This window comes from Asterias amurensis, chromosome 9, assembly GCF_032118995.1.
Source record: "Asterias amurensis chromosome 9, ASM3211899v1".
Lineage (NCBI taxonomy): Eukaryota > Metazoa > Echinodermata > Asteroidea > Forcipulatida > Asteriidae > Asterias > Asterias amurensis.
The window spans coordinates 4,139,024-4,158,144 of NC_092656.1; the positions used below are offsets into that span (position 1 = coordinate 4,139,024).

General features: G+C 43.0%; 1 protein-coding gene across 1 annotated transcript in view; it reads right to left on the minus strand.

Moving 5' to 3' along the window:
- The window catches only part of LOC139941783 (uncharacterized), a 48,682-nt gene extending 30,770 nt beyond the window's left edge, over positions 1 to 17,912 (minus strand). The window contains exons 1-3 of the mRNA XM_071938404.1: positions 14,668 to 17,912; positions 5,488 to 14,607; positions 564 to 854 (exon numbers count right to left, since the gene is read on the minus strand). Of these exons, the coding sequence (XP_071794505.1) occupies positions 564 to 854; positions 5,488 to 14,607; positions 14,668 to 17,881 (12,625 nt within the window). The 5' untranslated portion in view covers positions 17,882 to 17,912. The remainder of the gene's footprint in view (positions 1 to 563; positions 855 to 5,487; positions 14,608 to 14,667) is intronic.
- Positions 17,913 to 19,121: the final 1,209 nt, after the last annotated feature.

Here is a 19,121-nt window from a genome sequence, read left to right on the forward strand (position 1 = left end):
AGTCTGTGGAAATTGTGTTTTGGGTCACATACAAATACCAAAAACCGTTTGCCCGTGATCTTTGTAAACAAAATAAACATGAGATAAATGAAAATAAAATCATCAGATTGGCTCGCTGCTTCTTTCCCCCTTTTCACCTCTGTGGACCTCAGTTTGAAACCCCATATTATACCGACGCCTTGCACGAGGATCGGGTTTTTCAATCCAACTTCCCGCCTAATTGCGAGGGTTTTCCCCAATGGGGATTTTCCCCTTATCATCCAAAAACTGAACATTATTTCAGAAATAATAAATACGTCTATCACCCAAAAACAAAATAATTTCAGGCAGTAATAAAATGCTATTGAGCATTATCGGAAAACGTTATCCCGTTTGCGAGACATATTTAAGGCCGAGTACATGTGGCCCTTCCACCAATGAGAATGCGATAAGAGTGTTGATGTCACAAAACCGCAAAGAACAATTCGCAACATTTGAACTGTGCTCACTCCCGCGAAATAATATTCGCTGCGAAAACAGCCACGTGACGTCAAAGTTCCATGGTTTTTGTTTCTAAAACTTACCGACACACTCGTTACAGTCATCCACAAAGGCAGAGCCATTGCACGTTCCGGCGCAATCCCAAGTAATCCGATAATCCGGATCTGATTTGCAATTTCCACAGAAATCCTTTCCAAAATCCTCACTGCGTCGGGTGAGTCCACCGACGCACTCATTGCAGCTGTTGATGGTGGCTTCGCCGTTACAGACCCCGGCACAGTCCCGCACCGAGGTGCCGAGGCAGAACCCGGCACAGTCGTATTCCGCGTCCCCGTTGCAAACTCCGGCACAGTCCACGATACCAAAACAGGTTTCTATTTGAAGTGAAACAAAACAATAGTTAGAAAATTGTTTAAAAATCCTACGAGAAAGTTTCTGCAAGGGTCACAGATATACATAAAAACTTAAAGGCAGTGGACACTATTGGTAATTACTCAAAATAATTATTAGCGTAAAACCTTTCTTGGTGACCAGTAATGGGGAGAGGTTGATGATATAAAACATTGTGAGGAATGGCTTCCTCTGAAGTGCCATAATTTTCGAGAAAGAAGTAATTTTCCACGAATTTGATTTCGAGACCTCAAGTTTAAAACTTGAGGTCTCGAAATCAACTATCTAAACGAACACAACTTCTTGTGACAAGGGTATTTTTTCTTTCATTATTATCTCGCAAGTTCAATGACCGATTGAGCTCAAAGTTTGTTACTTTATGCATATGTTGAGATACACCAACTGTAAAGGCTAGTCTTTGACAATTACCAATAGTGTCCACTGCCTTTAACTATGGTGATAGTTGAAATCATCTCTTTTTTATCTCTTATTTCTGTCTGAAATGTCATATTTGATGAGAAACACATGAAACGAATTTCCCGTTTGAAATTTTCGCTCAGTGAGCGTTTTCCCCCAATTTTCCCAAGTACTGAATATTCATTGCTAATACACATCGGTGTATGTGGGTGAAACCAAAATTAATACTCCTAACTACACCCAAAAGCAAAATTCCATCTTAAAGTGTTTTAAATATGTTTTCCAAATCGTCTAGTGAAAATCTTAAAGACAACCTTATAGACCAATTAAATTCAAGATTCAAAACAAAAAGTAACAAAATAACACGGAAGGTCTTTGCTTTATCCGGCCCGACCAATACAGCAAAAAAGTTGTATCACTTTGTTTGAGATTGTCGATTTTTTTGTTATGATGTACTTTTCAGACTAATTCTTTCAAGGTAGTGTATTTTGGAGGCCTTGTTTTTTTTTTTAAACACGGGATACAGAGTTTATGTTTTTATACCGTGAAGAATGTTTTTATACGTTGATAAATGAATGGATCAGATGAAAATGAATGAAAGTTTAACTCTCGCATTGAATGCCAAAACAGCAAAAATAAGAAGGCAAATATTATGTGTGTATTCTAAAGAAAAACCCCACAACAATCGATGTATTTGCCAATACGCGGCTGGGGTGCATCATGGATTCCAGGTTTTCTGTGTTTGAAACTAACGAAGCGATAATTGCTGGCTCTGATAGCTTGACTCTAACACTGTCAGCTTTAATAATTTATATTATTTGTCTAGAAAGATTCTCTTTAAGACGAAATACTAAACTGATGTTGGTCCCTACTTTATAGAAATAGCCTAACATTATCTCCTTCGACCTTTAGTTTACATGGAGCTAGTCTGGCAAGAATTTATTATTGCCTTTATTTTCGTGGAGCTTTACTAGCAAGCATTTTCTTCTTTCGTAACAATCTGAAATGCCCTACCACAGTGTACCATTGTGCGCCAGTTGTCTCTCCGATAGCGCCGCTGTATGTAAATTATAGCAAACAACATTCCCCCTTTTCAATGAATAAGGATCTTGAATGTTTTCATCTTTTCTTCAATGCAATCTCCACACAGGAGCACTTATTTACTCTCGCTGGTCAACACAGTCTTGTCCAAGTGAGTATTAATAGAAAGATCAACAAATAGTGTATGTTTTGAGACGCCGTCGCTCAGCAACAATCGGCCCTCAGAAAAACATCCCTTTGAGGCTTTGCACAAGGTGGAAGCCTGTCAAAAATTGCCAGTCATTGCTTTTGAATAAGTCTTTACATTTTGCTGTAACCACCACTGGGTGTGCATCTTGCATGCATGTAAGATTAGTGAATCGTTAGAGTGTGAAATCCTTGTACCTCTGTACTTATGACGACATAACTTATTTCATAGTAAACGTTTGGGTGGATGGAATCCCAATACGTTATCCGTGTAGCTGCAAAAAACAGCTGGCACAAAGAAAGTTAATGGCTGGGCCTGACGATTGACTCAACCAGAGAGTCTTTCCCGAAGGCACTACAACAGATTATTGCCTCGAATTAAAAACTGTTTATCGCAAACTTACAAAAATTATTTGAACTGTTGCAAATAATAATCTTAAAAAAGTACCAAAAACTTGATCGTTACACACATGTCACACGATATTAAACAAAACATACCGTAATGCACATTTTAAATGCACTGGACACCTTTGGTAATTTAATCAAAGACCAGTATTCTCACTTGGTGTATCCCAACGTGCGCATAAAATAACATTTTAAAGGCAGTGGACACTATTGGTAATTACTCAAAATAAGTATCATCATAAAACCTTTCTTGATTACGAGTAATGGGGAGAGGTTGATAGTATAAAACATTGTGAGAAACAGCTCCCTCTGAAGTGACATAGTTTTCGAGAAAGAAGTAATTTTCAACGAATTTGATTTCGAGACCTCAAGTTTAGAATTTGAGGTCTCGAAATCAAGCATCAGAAAGCACACAACAAGGGTGTTTTTTCCCTCATTATTATCCCGCAACTTCGACGACCGATTGAGCTCAAATTTTCACAGGTTTGTTATTTTATGCATAATGTTGAGAAACACCAACTGTGAAGACTAGTCTTTGACAATTACCAAAAGTGTCCACTGTCTTTAAGTCAATTTGTCATCGAAGGTGCAGGAGAGCTATGACAGGAAGCAACACCATTGTTGCACAAAATTGTGTGCTTTAACATGACTAAAAAGGGCTTCATGCCTGAAGTTGTCTCGGTCAAATTCGGCAAATAAGCAGCCAATTTCGTTCTCTATAATCGAATGAATGCTGTTTTGCCTCTTCAGTTGTTACTCTGCGTTTCAAATTTAGAATTCGGCCATTCAATTTCGTTTTTGGTCGAGTCTAATTCTTTTAGCACTCTGTTCAATTTAGCGTACCGTAATTATTTTTCGTGACACCATTCATCGTTCCATTTTGCTCGTTTAGTTACTTTCAATTTCGTAAAATGAGAATTCAAATAAGTACGACTAAAGAAATTCGAATATATAAGTAAACTGCATTAGGCAATTGTTTCGTATCTCCCCACTGTAATTCAAGCGAACCATTTCTCTTTGTTTATGTTTCCAAGACTTTACATGTGGCCCAATGATGTTTGTTTTCTATACTTTATCTTTCTCTCTTTTTTTTAAATTGTTTATCTTACTTTTTATTCGTGATCTTTAAACGTTTTTCCTATTAAGTTCATTTTTTGTTGTTTATTATGTTTCTCCCTCACACTTTCAACCAAACTTTTTAAATTTGCACATTAATTCCAGAAATGACTGCCCAAAAATGAATTTCAATGACTGAACACCGTCGCCTCAAGAAGCTCCTGCGAATTTGAACGCTGCTTGGATGAATTGTTAAATTGAATGACTATTTTGTGAAACCGAATGACGCAACATTACATTTGACCAATCATAAAACGAAATCGAATGACCCTTAAAGTAGCATTCGTGTGACAAGGTTGTTTTTTCTTTCATTATTATCTCGCAACTTCGATGACCAATAAAAGCTCAAATTTTCACAGGTTTGTTATCTTATGCATATGTTGAGATACACCAAGTGAGAAGACTGGTCTTTGACAATAACCAATAGTGTCCAGTGTATTTTAGTATACTGTGGTTGGTTCTTGCATTGTTATATTTTGTCGGTAATGTTGTAGTATGTACTGTTTGTTGGATTCCTAACCAAACAAATAGCAATAATATCAACTGAACTGTCAATGTTCGTTAAAAACAATGTGAGAATAAGTGTATACAACGACCATGCTAATGTTAAAGCCATTGGACACTTTCGGTAAACAGTATTGTCCAAGGCCCACACTTCGTGTATCACAACTTATATATAAAATAACAAACCTGTGAAAATTTAGGCTCATTTGGTCATCGGATTCGGGATAAAATAACGGGAAACCCCTGTTTCCGCACGTTTCGCCGTGTCATGACATGTGTTTAAAACAAATCCGTAATTCTCGTTATCTAGAATTACGGATTTGTTTCAATGTTTTCTCAAATAGTAAAGCATTTCATGGAATAATATTTCAAGAGAAGTCTTTCACCATTACCTTCTGTAAACCCTCTGTAAGTTATTTGTAAATCTTTGAACTTTAAAAAAAATTTCTGTTCAGAAAGTGTCCAATGGCTTTAAAGCCACTGGACACTTTCTCTAACATTGAAATATTTGCAAGAGTTATTTTATTTGATCAAACTTTTATATTTTGTCCCCAAACAAATTATTGAATTAAACATGCATAACATATTAATCAGATACAGATATAGATAACTACTGTACTACAGTTATGCATATTTCTGGGTTTATGGTTTGCAGCTTGTTTACAAGCATGAAGCTACCGGTAGTTGTTAAAATGTTTTTTGTTTTTTTTTAAATCTATTTCTTGATAGTTGTGTGGTTATGTCACATCCATAATGACATTTTAAAAAACATTTTGCGTGACTCAGACACTTATATTGTTATGCCCCATATTGAGCACCAAAGGCTACATTATGTTAGTTGCAAGAGCGCATGCCCAATAATCTTGAGGTCGCAGGTTCAAATCCCGCTCTAGTACTGTCTGTTCTATGTTTAACCCATAATTAAAGAGGAAAAGAGTAAAGACTTACCGGTAGCAGTGTCCGCCTCTCCCCGGAAAGCAGCAGTTGATACTATGCAGAGGGCCTGTGGACTGAAGTATCCCGTCACCTGGTAAAACATGTTGCTTGAATCCACATCTACTGCGTTGATAAACCGGGCAAGACTCCCCACAGCAGCCGTACATTCGGCCTCATCCGTCAGGTATGTAAGTACCGTTTCTCTAATGGCATCCACCAGGGCATTGGTCACATTGTAGTCTCCTCTAGCTGCGATGAGAGCACTACACATCTCATCAGTGCTAGCAAATCCTGCGAGTTCAGTGGCGAGGTCAAAGGTGCTGTGCCATGTTAGCAAGACTCTCTGTCTCTCTTCAACTCTCCACTCGGCAAAGTGTGAACCAGAAGTCAGCTCTGGAAGCAAGTAGTTGAGAACTTCCTCCCTGCTCTCGCATACACCGGCTCCGTAGTCCATTCCGATCTTTAACCAACTGTCCATGAGGCTGACTACCAGCTGCTTCGGGGTCAGGTCAGAGGTCAACACATAGTCAGCACCTTTGCAGTAGTCGTCACCGCTGATCTGAATACCGAAGAGGGGGAATACTGTATCCCTAATGAGCTGGACAACGTCAACAGTTCTCAACGCTTCAGGATAGTCTGGACTGTCCGTAGGGAACCATCCCAAACAGGTGTCGTAGAAGTCATCGGAATTAGAATCAGATCTAGCCCAATCACACAATGAATTGAAATTGAATTCAAAGACGCTCAAAATGGAAGCATAATGATCGATAAAGACATTACAGCTCTCTCGTACTGCGCTCTGAATATTACCGGCGTTAATAAAATGACCAGCTGTTCTGATTAGCTCCAGAAGCGAAAGGTCGGTGACGGCGGGAAAGTCTTCTCCATTTGCGACAGAAAGGATCAGCTGAAAGAACTGGGTGATTTCTACATCGGCAGGGATGGCAGTTGACATCGAGTCAAATGCCTCCACAACAGCCTCACATAGCGCTCTGTCTGTGCCTGCACCCAACTGCTCACTAACAAACGAGGGAAGATTCAGCGACTCACCAATCTCAGCCAAGAATATCTCACAATTCTGAAGATCTCTCCTCGCGTTGTATATCGTGCCCATAAAACGATTGACCAGGACGTTAATTTCTTCCGTCTCGTCAGTTGGTTCTGTTTCCAAAGCAGTAAGTGTGGTCTGACATAGCTCATCACTGTCCGCAAACTGGCCTAGAGCAGTGAAAACTGCTCTAACAACCCGGATGCCTTCATCTGTTTTTGTGTCTCCATCTTCACCACACAGCTGCGGGAATGCATCTGATATTTGTCTTATGTATCGCCACAAAGTAGTATCAAAAGCACTGAGAACTGTCGCGGTTACATCATCAGCATACCCCACTTGACGGCTGCAGAAATTCTCAGGAGATGAAGAGTCAATCAAAAGGGAATTTTGAAGCACGGACATAAACGCATCGAGGGAGAAAAGGTTCACAAACCACTCTTCTAACTGTCCACCATCGTCAGTTTCAGCATCAAAAGCTGGTCCTATTGCAGCAACACACATTGGAAGGATTGTGTCAGATAGAGTTTGATTCTCTCTTAACCATGCACACCCAATGGCGACTGCTGATCCAAAGGTTTCGGGTGCAACATTTGCCTGGTCGATAAGGTCACAACTAGAAGACAGCATGTCCATGATAGACCCAGAGTTGTAGAGTTTCCCTACTACCTTGATGAGCTCACCAAAGGTCACTTCAGTACCAGAATCACTGTAGCTCATCGTGTCTGAAGGAGAAAGTATTGCTAAGACAGCAGACAAATCTATATCAACCATGGCGTCAGGGGAGAAGGCAGTAGCGATGGATTCACAAAGTTGACGGTTGCTCTCGAGGCCAACAATCTCCCCTATAGACACAGGAAGGCCGACAGAGCTCTGCATAACACCCAAGAAAAGCTCACAGGAATCAGCATCTTCGATAAGACCGAACATGGACATCTTCATTGTTTGGACGAGCTGGTCAAGTAACTCAGGGTTGTCTTGTACGGCCTGCACTGCCTGAACAGACTCTTGACACAATTCTAAGGTATTCTCGTAGCCACCGAGGAAAGTAAACAGGATTCCCAAAAGGTCAGTGGGGGTTACTTCAGAAGGCATCTCTGAAGGGAAGAATTGATGAGATCCTGGTGTTGTCTCATGTGCTCTCTCAAGCTCTTCACTACATAACTGGGGAAAAGCATGCGCGACCAGCTGAATGAAATAGTCCATGGCGTTATCAGCAATTACTGGGGCTGTTAAAGTATCATCTTGTATGCTGTTCAGAGCACTGCTGCACACCTGTTCTGCAGATGAAGAATCTAGTCTGAAAGCATGATTCATCCATTTTGTTATATCGTCATATGTGAACAGCTGACCGCCAAAACTGTTCATCAGCTCATCTAGTTGATATGGGAGGTCTGAGCCTTCGTGAACGAGAAGGTTAAACCACCACGGCTTGTTTCCACCATCAGTACCAGGACCATCATCATCTGGACTCGGTCCGAAATCGACTGCACCTTTGAAGAGTAGGCTTGTCCACCAACCGTTCGTACACTCATCTGAACCTGTCTCCTCGAAAAACTCCAGACACGTGAAGTATATCTCGTCTGAATCCGAGTCCAACCGCGAAAACTGACACGCTTCTCCGAAACCGTTTCCTAAGACATCCAAGTTAAGATTAGTGAGATCAATGAAGTCACAGCCCATGCTGACTATGTCTTGGATAGTGCCTGACTTGAATATCCGGGCACTCAATTTAACCAACTCTCTTACGAAGTAGTGTTCCTCTGGGGTGATCATCGGATTGTGGTCCTCTCTGTCACCACCCCATGAAGGTGGAAGATAGTAGGAGTCTGTTGTAAATTCAGAATTGTCCCCTTCTGACTCTTCTGTTGTAAGCTCATCGTCATATATATCCATACCGTCGCTGTATCTACCCATGTCTTCGTCATATCTGCCCATACCGTGTCTCAGTTCGGCGGGTAGAAGTATCAAAAAAGCTGAGAAGTCAATATCATTGTCAATATGTGGATCAAATGCATCCTGAATGGCTTTGCAGTAGCCCCAATTGCTTTCGAATCTAATAACTTGTCCGATGGAGAATGGAATTCCCATAGACCTTTGAATAACGTCAATAAAGGAGTTGCAAGACCCTGCATCATTCACTAAGTTGTACAGCGTTTCCTTCATGGTCCTGACCATGTTGTTCAGCAGGTAAGGGTCTGCTCCAACAGCAACAGCCTCAAGAGAATCTCGGCACAGTTGTCTGCTGTTGTCGTACCGACCAAGGAAAGTGAACAATGCGCCAACGAAATCTGGTTCTTCATCAGATCTGCCGTACTCCTGTTCATACTCACTCCCGGGTCGGTCTGTTTCCATGCCATTTCTAGAGCTGCTTTCTTCCATGTAACCCGGAGTTCCTGTTCCTTCCATGTCATACCAAGATGGTTTCTCGGTAAAGTCATGATCCCAAATGGGCCTACCCGGTCTCTCATCTTGAGGGTCCTTGCACAACAAAGGCGTGGCATATGCGGTAGATCGTATAGAGATTTCAGCTAGAGTGTCAACAATGACTGGAATATTAAACAATTCCCCTTTGAAGACATTATTAATTCCATCACAGACCTCCTGAGTTGATACGTCAAATCCAAAGATGTTTAGCATCCAGTGTAACATCTGGGTGTTTGAGCCAAACTCATCACTTCTGCCCACCATCCAGCTAAATAGTTGCGCAGCAGGCCCGATGGAACTGCCTTGATCTTCAAATGATGGTCTGACGAAATCAAGACATGCATAGTAGAATATTTCTACAGAGGAGTCCATTTTGGCCCATTCACAGGCAACTCTGAATTCAGGTCCAAATTGATCAATCATACCGAACTGATCCAGAACACTGCAAGTTCCCTGAAGTGTGTCTTTCATGTTTCTTGAGTTTAAGACTCGTACAAATATCTGCAGTAAGACAAAATCTGGTGAGTTTTGGTCATCCCCCATCAAAGTAGATAAGTCCAAGTTCATACTGGCTTCAGGATCAAAGGATGAAGCAGCAGCTTCGCATATTGCGCGATTACTTCCAAATCCAATCAATTGTCCCAATGACAATGGTACACTGAGAGACCCTTCTAAAACATCTATGAAAGATTCACAGGATTCGGCATCTCTCATCAGGGAGTATACGGTCTCCTTCATTCTGTTTACCACGTCATCAAGAAGAGCAGGCTCAGCATCATCAGCTACAGCCTCCAGGGTGTCACGGCATAGTTCCTCACTGTTGTCGTATCGACCAAGGAAACTGAATATGTCCCCTGTGAGCTGAAGTGGGTCTACACCCAGCATGTCCATGTACACATTACTGTAGGCAGCATAAGCCCATGGTGGAATTTCAGTATTAAATCCTGAGCTTCCTCTTGGCATTTCGGTTGCCTCTGGTTCGCTTGCGCCCTCTTCTGGTGGTACAGCTGTCGACTCTGGTTCGTTCATACACAGCCATGGAGATGCACTTGCGACCTGCCGAATGACGAAGTCTAAAGTGGCATCGAGCGAGGCGGCAGGTGAGAGTGTTTCATCACCGATGAAATACTTCGCGTTGTTACACACCTGTTCTGGCGATGATACATCCAGTCCGTATTGGCTCTGCATCCACATCATCATATCAGAGTATGAGAAAGAGAACACGTCGTTCCACAAGTCGCCCATGACGTACCTTAAAAACTCTACCATATTGAAATCTGGCCACCAGCTATCACCGGAGTCATTAGTATGGTCTCCATCTTCTTCATAACCAGCCTGAGATGCATAATTGATACACGCCGCATAGAATATGTCAGCATTGGATCCCATTCTAGACCAGGCACATGTAACAGCCATTCCTGACTTAAGTTCCTCTGGGACAATATCCAATCGGTCCAGTAGATCACAACCTGTTCTGACTGTCTCCTTAAGTGTCCCAGATGTATCAATATGTCCAACGAGGTCAAACAGTTTACCAATATGGAATCCCTCAAATGGCTTAGCTGTTACCGAATCTCCAAAACTGCTATCGCCCTCTGATGCAAAAACAGTTGAAGCAGCTTCACATAACTCCCTGTTGCTGTCCACACCAACTAATGAAGCCAATGAAAAGGGAAGACCAGCAGATTCGTGGACCACATCCATGAAGTGTTCACATGAATCGACGTCCCTCATTATGCTGTACAAAGACTCTTTCACCCGGACAACTAGCTCGTCGAGTAGGGCTGGATCTGCTCCCTCTGCTATAGCCTCCATTGAGTTCATACAAAGCTCATCACTACTGTTGTATCGACCGAGGAAGTTGTAAACCGCTTTGGCAAGTTCAAGGGGATCAAGACCAGGTATTCTCATGTAGATGTCTTCCATAGCTTCCTCTGCCCAGGATGGCATGTCGGTAGCTTCAAACCCAGGAGCTCCAGTAGTCTCCTCATCAACATCAGATTCACCCTGACATAACCAAGGAGATGCATGAGCTGCATGACGTATGAAATTGTCCATAGTTTTGTCAATGATGACTTGCACAGTCAGAGATTCGTTTGCTATGAGCTCCTTTGCGCTGCCGCACACCTTCTCTGGAGATGAAGCGTCCAAGCCGAAGATTTCCTGAAGCCAGTAAAATGTGTTTTCGATTGAAAAGATCTCGAAGAGCTCCCCAATCCAGCCAAATACGTCATTGTCCTCCGAATATCCATCAACTGGTGTTGTGATGACAGTCACGCAGCCACTCTGGAACTCCTCAGGTTGCTCCCCATGTACTATCCAATTGCATGCACTTTTGGCTTCTGACTCAAACATGTCAGGGTAAAAATTGGCTTCCTCAAAAAGGTCACAGCTGATGCGAAGTGCTCTCCCCAGACTACCGGTGTTAAAAATGCTACCCCAAAACAAAATCAACTCATGGTAGGGTTTCTGGTCATCGGAAAGATCCTCTCCTTTGGTGAACTGCCGTAATGCAAACAGGCTCACATGTTCATAGTTTTCGGGTCGGAATGCATTTTCAATAGCTTCACAGAATTCACGGTTACTGTCAAAGCCTGTGAGGTTACCAAGTGATAGCTCAAGGGATTCTTGCAAGACGTCGGTGAAGTTTTCACAGCTTTGTGAATCTTCAGTCAGTTTATACAGAGATGATTTCATTGTGTCGATCATGTATCGTAGTGTATCGTAGTATTCTACAGCCTGGATAGAGTCAAAGCAGAGTGCATCACTGTTATTGTAGCGACCGAGGTAGCCGAGTACAATGCCTAAAAGCTCCTCTGGCACTACGCCAGGAATCTCCAAGTTTGAGACCCTCTCCACGACAGAGTCTGCCCATGGTGGTATGTCGCCCAACACGACCCCTGGGGCTTCGGTTGCTGTAGGTTCAACGGTTGCCTCAACTTCCAGCGTGCACATCCAGGGGTACACACCCATGACTTGACGGAGGAGAGTTTCCAAAGATGAATCGACGACGTCATGAATTTGAATGGATTCATCTTCGATTCGTTCCCTGGCAGTTTCACAGAATCGGTCGGGAGTATTGGCGTTCAACCAAAAAGTTTCTCTCATCCAAAGAAGCGTGCCAGTATGTGTGTAAATAATATTGTCAAAGATGCCATCAATACCTTTCATCCAGTCTGGAACGTAAGCATTCAACCACAAGCCACTGTCAAAGTTGTCTTCTTCCTCGTCCTCGAAGGATTCAGAAACAAAATCAAGACAGACGTGATAGAATATTTCGGCATTGGAAGCCATTCTTGACCATGCACATGCAATTGAATATCCTGTTTTAATTTCGTCAGGGACAATGTCGAGAAGATCAAGGACGTCACAGCCAGAACGAAGAGTTTTTCTAATGCCACCAGTGCTATCAACTTGTGCGGCAAAATCAAACAATTGACCCAAACGAAATTCATCATTGCCCGAGGTAACGTTTCTGCCACTTGCTGAACCAAACGCTAACGAAAGACCTTCACAGAATCCACGATTGCCACCTAGACCAGCAACTTCACCGATAGAATAGGGAAGTTCGAGGGACTCCTGAATAACACTCATGAAAGATTCACAGGAATTTGCATCTTTAGTCAAGATGTAAATGGAATCCTTCGTTTTGTTGACCAGTCCTTCTAGCAAGGTAGGGTCTGCTCCTTCGGCTACAGCACTCAGTGTGTCACGACAGAATGCATCGCTCATGTTGTAGCGGTTGAGATAGCTGAAGACAACTTTCATGAACTCATGTGGATCGGCTCCAGGAATGTTCCAATAAACACTCTCAAAGACTGACTCGGCCCAGTACGGCTCGGACGAATAGAAACCAGGCGCTTCTGTTGGCATAACAGTTGGTATATCAGTGGCTTCGATTTCACTTCTGCATAACCAATGGGAAGCCTGAGCAGCATGCCGTGCAAATACTTCCAAGGTATTGTTGAAAATGACTGGAACGGTTAGTGAGTCATTCGCAATGAGTTTTTTGGCACTGCCACACACCTTTTCTGGCGATGATACATCTACCCCAAACACTTCTTGAAGAAAATTTAGTGTTTTCTCTACGGAAAAGATATCAGTGCCAAAATTGACGATAAACTCTACGATCTTGGAGTAGCCATTGAAACCAAAGCTGTCGAATTCACTGTCTTTATCCACGCTCGAGTAACTGTCAAATGATTGTGCAGTTGCGATTTCAAAACAAATCTCGTAAAATCTAAGAGCGTCGTGTTCTCTTGTGGCCCATTTACAGAGCTGTCCCAGCCTTTGTCCATAGTTTCCACCCATCTCTTTGAGGTAGCTACACGATTCATTGACAACATTTTGAAAAGTACCACCATTGTAGAAGTGTCCTACCACGTTGAGAGATTCTGTTTTCAAAGTGTACAAACTGTGTTCCATGTTCCCAGCTAAATTGCTTAATGATGCCAACTCCGCAAATGTGGAATTAACTCTGCTGCTTCTATTTGCAGGATCGAACGCGCTGACAACAGCTCGGCAAAGACTGGGATTATCGGCATGTCCAGAATTATCCCCAATAGAAAATGGAAGGCTAAGCTCATCCTGAATGAACTCAAGATACTCTTCACATGCCTCAGCATCTTCAATAAGCATGTACACAACAACCTTCATCCTGTTGACCAACTCATCAAGGAGGGCAGGCTCTGCAGAATCAGCAAGGGCCTCAAGAGCATCTTCACAGAAGTCATCGCTGGTGTTGTACTGACCAATGTAGGTGAAGGCGGCATTCATCGCATCAAATGGATCAACGCCCGGGATATTCAAATAGACATTCTCTATGAAAGATTCGGCCCACGATGGTACCCCTTTTGGATCAAACGTTGGCATCTCGGTTGTCGGTACTGCGGTGCCTTCATTCTCACATAGTATCTTCGGCGATGCACGAATCATGTTGCGAAGAGAAGCATCCAGTCCAATGTCAAAAATAACCTTCATTGTCATTGAATTATTGGCGACGAAGCTCTCTGCATTACTGCACAACTCTGTAGGTGAATCATTTTTCAGACCAAACATGTCATAGAACAGCACAGAGAGATCACCAATGGGAAAATTTCCATCCATTAATTTGCCGAACCATCCTAACGGTGAGGTGTTTTTGTCAGAGTTCCAGTGGGATGAAGGATAGCCGTCCACGTACCATTGATCTTCATGATAATCACCAATGAACTGGTTGATCACACTCTTACACTGTGCTTTCATCAGCGGCGAAGGATCGGGACGAGAAAGAGCTTCACATTCTGATGCAACAAGCAAAGCTAGTGGAGTATCACCCAATAACTTGCATGGAAACTGGAGAGCTTCTTTTACTGTTGAGTTGAACAGACGTCCACCAATACTGAGTAGACCACCCATGTCTTCAGCGGGGTTGTTGAAATCATTGATTGAGAATTCTGACATAGACCCACGGTTTCTTGAAGTAAACGAGTACTTGATTCTCTGGCACAAGCTGTACGGGTCGGTGAAACCAGGAAGCACACCACTAAAGATATCCAGCTCTGAGGTAATGACTTCCATCAGTCCAACACATACATCGATTTTGTACGTCGCAGACATGAGCTTCTGTCGCATAGCGACTACTCGTTCAGCGATTGGACCATCCTTTCTGTCGTGCCCTCCACTGTCATGCTCCCAACCGTCTCCACTGCCAGGTTCTTCTGTAATAAACTCCCCACTGCTTTCCGTATCATGATTAGCGCATATCTCCCCGGGAGAGTTAAAGTTACCCAAATAAGCAAATATCTTTCCCCCAAGACGACCAGAGAACGGGTCCTTTCCGTCCTGCTTCCATCCTCCATCTTCCATGTACGAACCCATCCAAGATGGATCATCAGTTGCTTTATTGCTGGATTGAAAGGATGGACTTTCGGTGAATTGTCTTCCACTATCACTATCGGAATCGGGACTACCAGTGGCCTCAAACAGAGACTCTTCCATTGATTCATCATTAGATGACCCATACAGAGGGTAGTGCTTGCCAGGCTCAAAGCACAGATTATCAGCATATCGTCCAACAGATACCAGTATGCTGTCCAACATCTTGATGGCAACTTCACGGACGGTCATATTACTGTGATGCACGATGTGACCAAATCGTTCACACACAGCATCCGGATTTGGATCTTGAAGGTCGAGTACGTCTATCAACAAATCAATAACATCTGGGAATGGGACGTCTCCATTAAACATAGATCCCTTTACTTTTTTAATGAGCTGTTCGAGCTCAGCAGCACCATTTATGGAAACTTGTACCCATTCACCCACAAAGCGAATGTAAGTAGCGATATCTGGTAGAGAATTCCAGGACTGGTCATCTGCTCCGTCTCCATGTTTGAAAAAGATAGTTTCTAATTTCAAACAGCTCTCAAAGTATTTCTCCGGATCATCGCTTCTCAGAGCGTAGCAAGACTCTCGTTCCTCGTCAGTAAGGTCATCGTCATAGAAATTGCAAACCTCCTCGAAGCTTTCACGAACTGAGGGTGACTTGATTAATCTCCCGAAAAGAGATAACAGCTTAGGTAGCTCGGAGTCAGTGTAGTGGTCCCCTCTGTCTCGAATGGGCTCCCTGGTCGAATCTACCCATGGCCCCTCAGGCAGTTCAGTCATGCTCATATCCCTAATGGGTTCTGATGTAGAAAGTTCTCGCCCGTCATCCTCCCAGTCTGTTCTACTCGACAATACAAAACAAAGCTGTTCTGTTGATTCGAATCCGGACAGTAGCTCACCAAACAAATCCAAACCACCTTCAAATTTGTCACCCATGACAGAAAAGAACCGCACACACGTCATCTCATCGGCTATCACTTTCAGGATCCCATCTCTGGTCTTGTTAGCGAGCTGCCCGAGCTTGGTGAAGTTGCCGCTAGACACTATCTCGATGGATTTATTGCACAGAGCGTCAGGGCTCTCCACGTCAGCAAAGAAGGCAAGAGCAGCACTCAGCATGTCGAAATTAACCGAACCATCTTGTGGGCTGGAGTCTTCAAACCATGAAGCTTTATCATACACCACAGAGGGTTGCATAGCATCGTCCGAGTACGGTATTCCTGTTGCTTCTTCCAATCTCCGAAAACCATTACCATTTGGTTCAGTGACAGTGTCAGCAGTTAGGAAGTTGTTTTCATCGCGTGGGGTGAAAAAAGAGTCCTCGTACTTGTCAGAGCCAGTGGATTCAGATGTATGTACTTCCCAGTTGCATGCGGACGGTAGTTCATATATAAGCTTCTGTAGAGCCTCATCCATGACAGAATTGACCAACTGACGGACACTAACATCCTCACTGTAGAATAATTTATTCTCTGTGACTTCACAAGCTGATTGAATGTTTGACGAAGAGCCATAGCCAAGCACACCGAAGGTGATTTCAACGAGGTCGTAATCTTCCAGCCCAGGAATCCTACTTACTGCACTGGATAGTCTCCCAACCCAGCCGAACATTTCATCAAACTTTTCTTCCCACGGTGCAAAGTACTGAGGACCGTCGTTATCGTTGTCAAAGTCAGGCGGCCCAAAAGACCCGTCATCGCTAGCTCCACATAGGTTTATACACTGTTGGATAAGTTCTCGTGAATTGTCTCCATTCAGGGCGGCACACATTGCATTATCAGCAGGGCTTGAGGAGTCTTGGAATGTGTTACAAAGACTGATGAACCCCTCTTTAGCAGTGCCACTGTGAAGGAAACCTCCTACTGCCCTTAGCACTCTTCGAAACTCACGTCCTGCCTCGGACAGATCATCACGGTCGTTGCTCGTCTCAACCATATAGGCTATTTGTTGAATGCTCTGGCACATCAACTCCGCTGAATCGTAATCAAAACCTAGGTTGGCCTTAATACCCATGGTTTCAAGCTGGCTGAAGACGTCTCTACATTTCTGGTCGTTGTACAAGAACTCCCCCAAGAGATAGTCTGTGATTCGAGTCACAAGTTCATTGAAGCGTTCTGGCTCACCACAGATGCTATCTTGATCGCCGATTAAAGTTGAGAACAATTGGTGAAGAACTTTGCCAAAAGTGACTTGGACATCGTTGTCGGCACGATCACAGAACTGAAGTGACAATGGCAACAGATGCCTGACCGCTGCTGATGTTATATTCTGCAAAACATCCCGGCCTGTGAGAGTCCTGTTGAAGACGATACTCCCGAGTCTTTTGCAGGTTTCCGTTTGACTATTCCCAGCAAAACCAAGAATCTCTTTGACAAATTCAGAAGGATAAAAATAGCCGTAATCTGGTGTGTACCAAAACTCCAGTCCAAAATCTATTTCGCTTTCTCCTGGTGAACTACCCTCACTTCCCGGCCCTCGGGTGACGCTTTCCTCGCCAGCACTTTCCTCGCCAGCACTATCTCCAGTTCCTGACAAGTGATCAGTACTTCCCACGTCCACTGAACCATCAGTTCCACCTTCGTCTGCAGTAAATTGATCTTCAATTTCTCTCACAATATCGTCACAAATAATAGACAATTCAGGGACCGCACCTTCAGTGTTCAGAGAATCTAGGATTGGCTGGCAAATCTTTTCAACCCCACTTCCGAGATACTGGGAAGCAACTGGCCCGAGTGAGCGACACATCTCCCCGGCTGCCTGAAACAGAGAATCTGACCGCCAAGAAGTAGCTGCAACATCGATCAGTGCCGCTGTTTCAAAACCTGGAATGATCTCTCCAGCGACTGCAAACGGCTCCAATGCACCCCCAGCTGAGACATTGCCTAGAGGTCCGGTTTCTCCCCACTCCACCTCCCAGTAGGTGTCTGGAATTGACGCTTCGGGGAGGTCTAGATCCCCTGGATCAAGATCGCTCTCGATCCCCTCTTCAATGGATTGGGTATCAACTCGGATGGCAAGCATCATCAGGAACACACATAGCACACTTACCATGCGGGTCGCCATGTTGAACTCTGCACTCTCAGCACCCGGCTAAGTGGAATCCTCTAACCTCTACGGGCTACTGTTTGGTGTTCCCTCTCACTGCAAGCTAGAAATATTAAGAGAAGAGACAAGCAAATACTATAAGTAAACATTTATACCGAGTCTAGAGTGTTTCTCCTAATTCGATGACATAACTTTCATTTACTTGTACGTGTGCGTTCTCCTGAGTGTCATCGTGGTCATGGTAACGCAAGACGCTGTGTACATAATAGATAGATAGATAGATAGATAAAAGGTTTATTGACAATAGCCATCACAGCATAAAAACTGAATTGCAACTATGATACAATATTTAAAAAGATTAAAAGGACATCATTAAGAGAACAACAGTTTATATACAAAAATTATTATATAAAATTCACAAGCAAAAAGGGGAATAAAATTAAACAGCAACCACACACTTTTGGCAAGACACACACCACACCAGCACACACAAAAAGGAACAAAAACGCATGTTCCTTTTTGTGATCAAAAGTTAGCAAAAACAATATTACTGACTAAGTGGCAACACAGTCGTTTCGTAACATGAACCAGCCACATTTCTTTCCTTGTGGTATAGAGAAATGCAATTCTCAAAAAGTGTCTCGATCTTTTAAGGGATTCCTTTTTGGAATCGATGTAGAAAAACAAAATATGTCCAATTGAAAAGCACTACGACAGCAATTTTGAGGTTAGGAAAATTGCGATCCGGCCATTGTACGATGTTTCTATTTAGAGGGCATTGAGTAAGTCTAGCCCCGATTAACAGTCAATTTGGTTACAGACATCTATAGAAAGTGCTCATGTTTTTCACAGGCCTTTTTAATTAGGTTCATAACCATTCAAGGCCCATCCGATGCACCTGTGCAAAGTTTAGGCCCTCGGGTGCATTTAAACACATTTTACTGAGTGTTAAACACCTCAAGAGAGAAAACTTGATTATGTCAGACCCGCGTCTAAATACATGTACATATGCTTAAACGAAAGTAGAGTCACCCAACATGTTATTAATAGATAAATGTTAATTACTTACGCAGACAATCAAAACAATGGTGGTGGAAATATATAGTCCAACCTGCACCACGGTGTATATCAGTAAACTCAACAATGTACAGCCACATGACACGTAAGGTATTGCAATAAGATTCTGGTGCTTTAATTAGGATACTTTTTCAATTGCACGCTAATGAATATATTGTTTAAGGGAACTGGACACCATTGG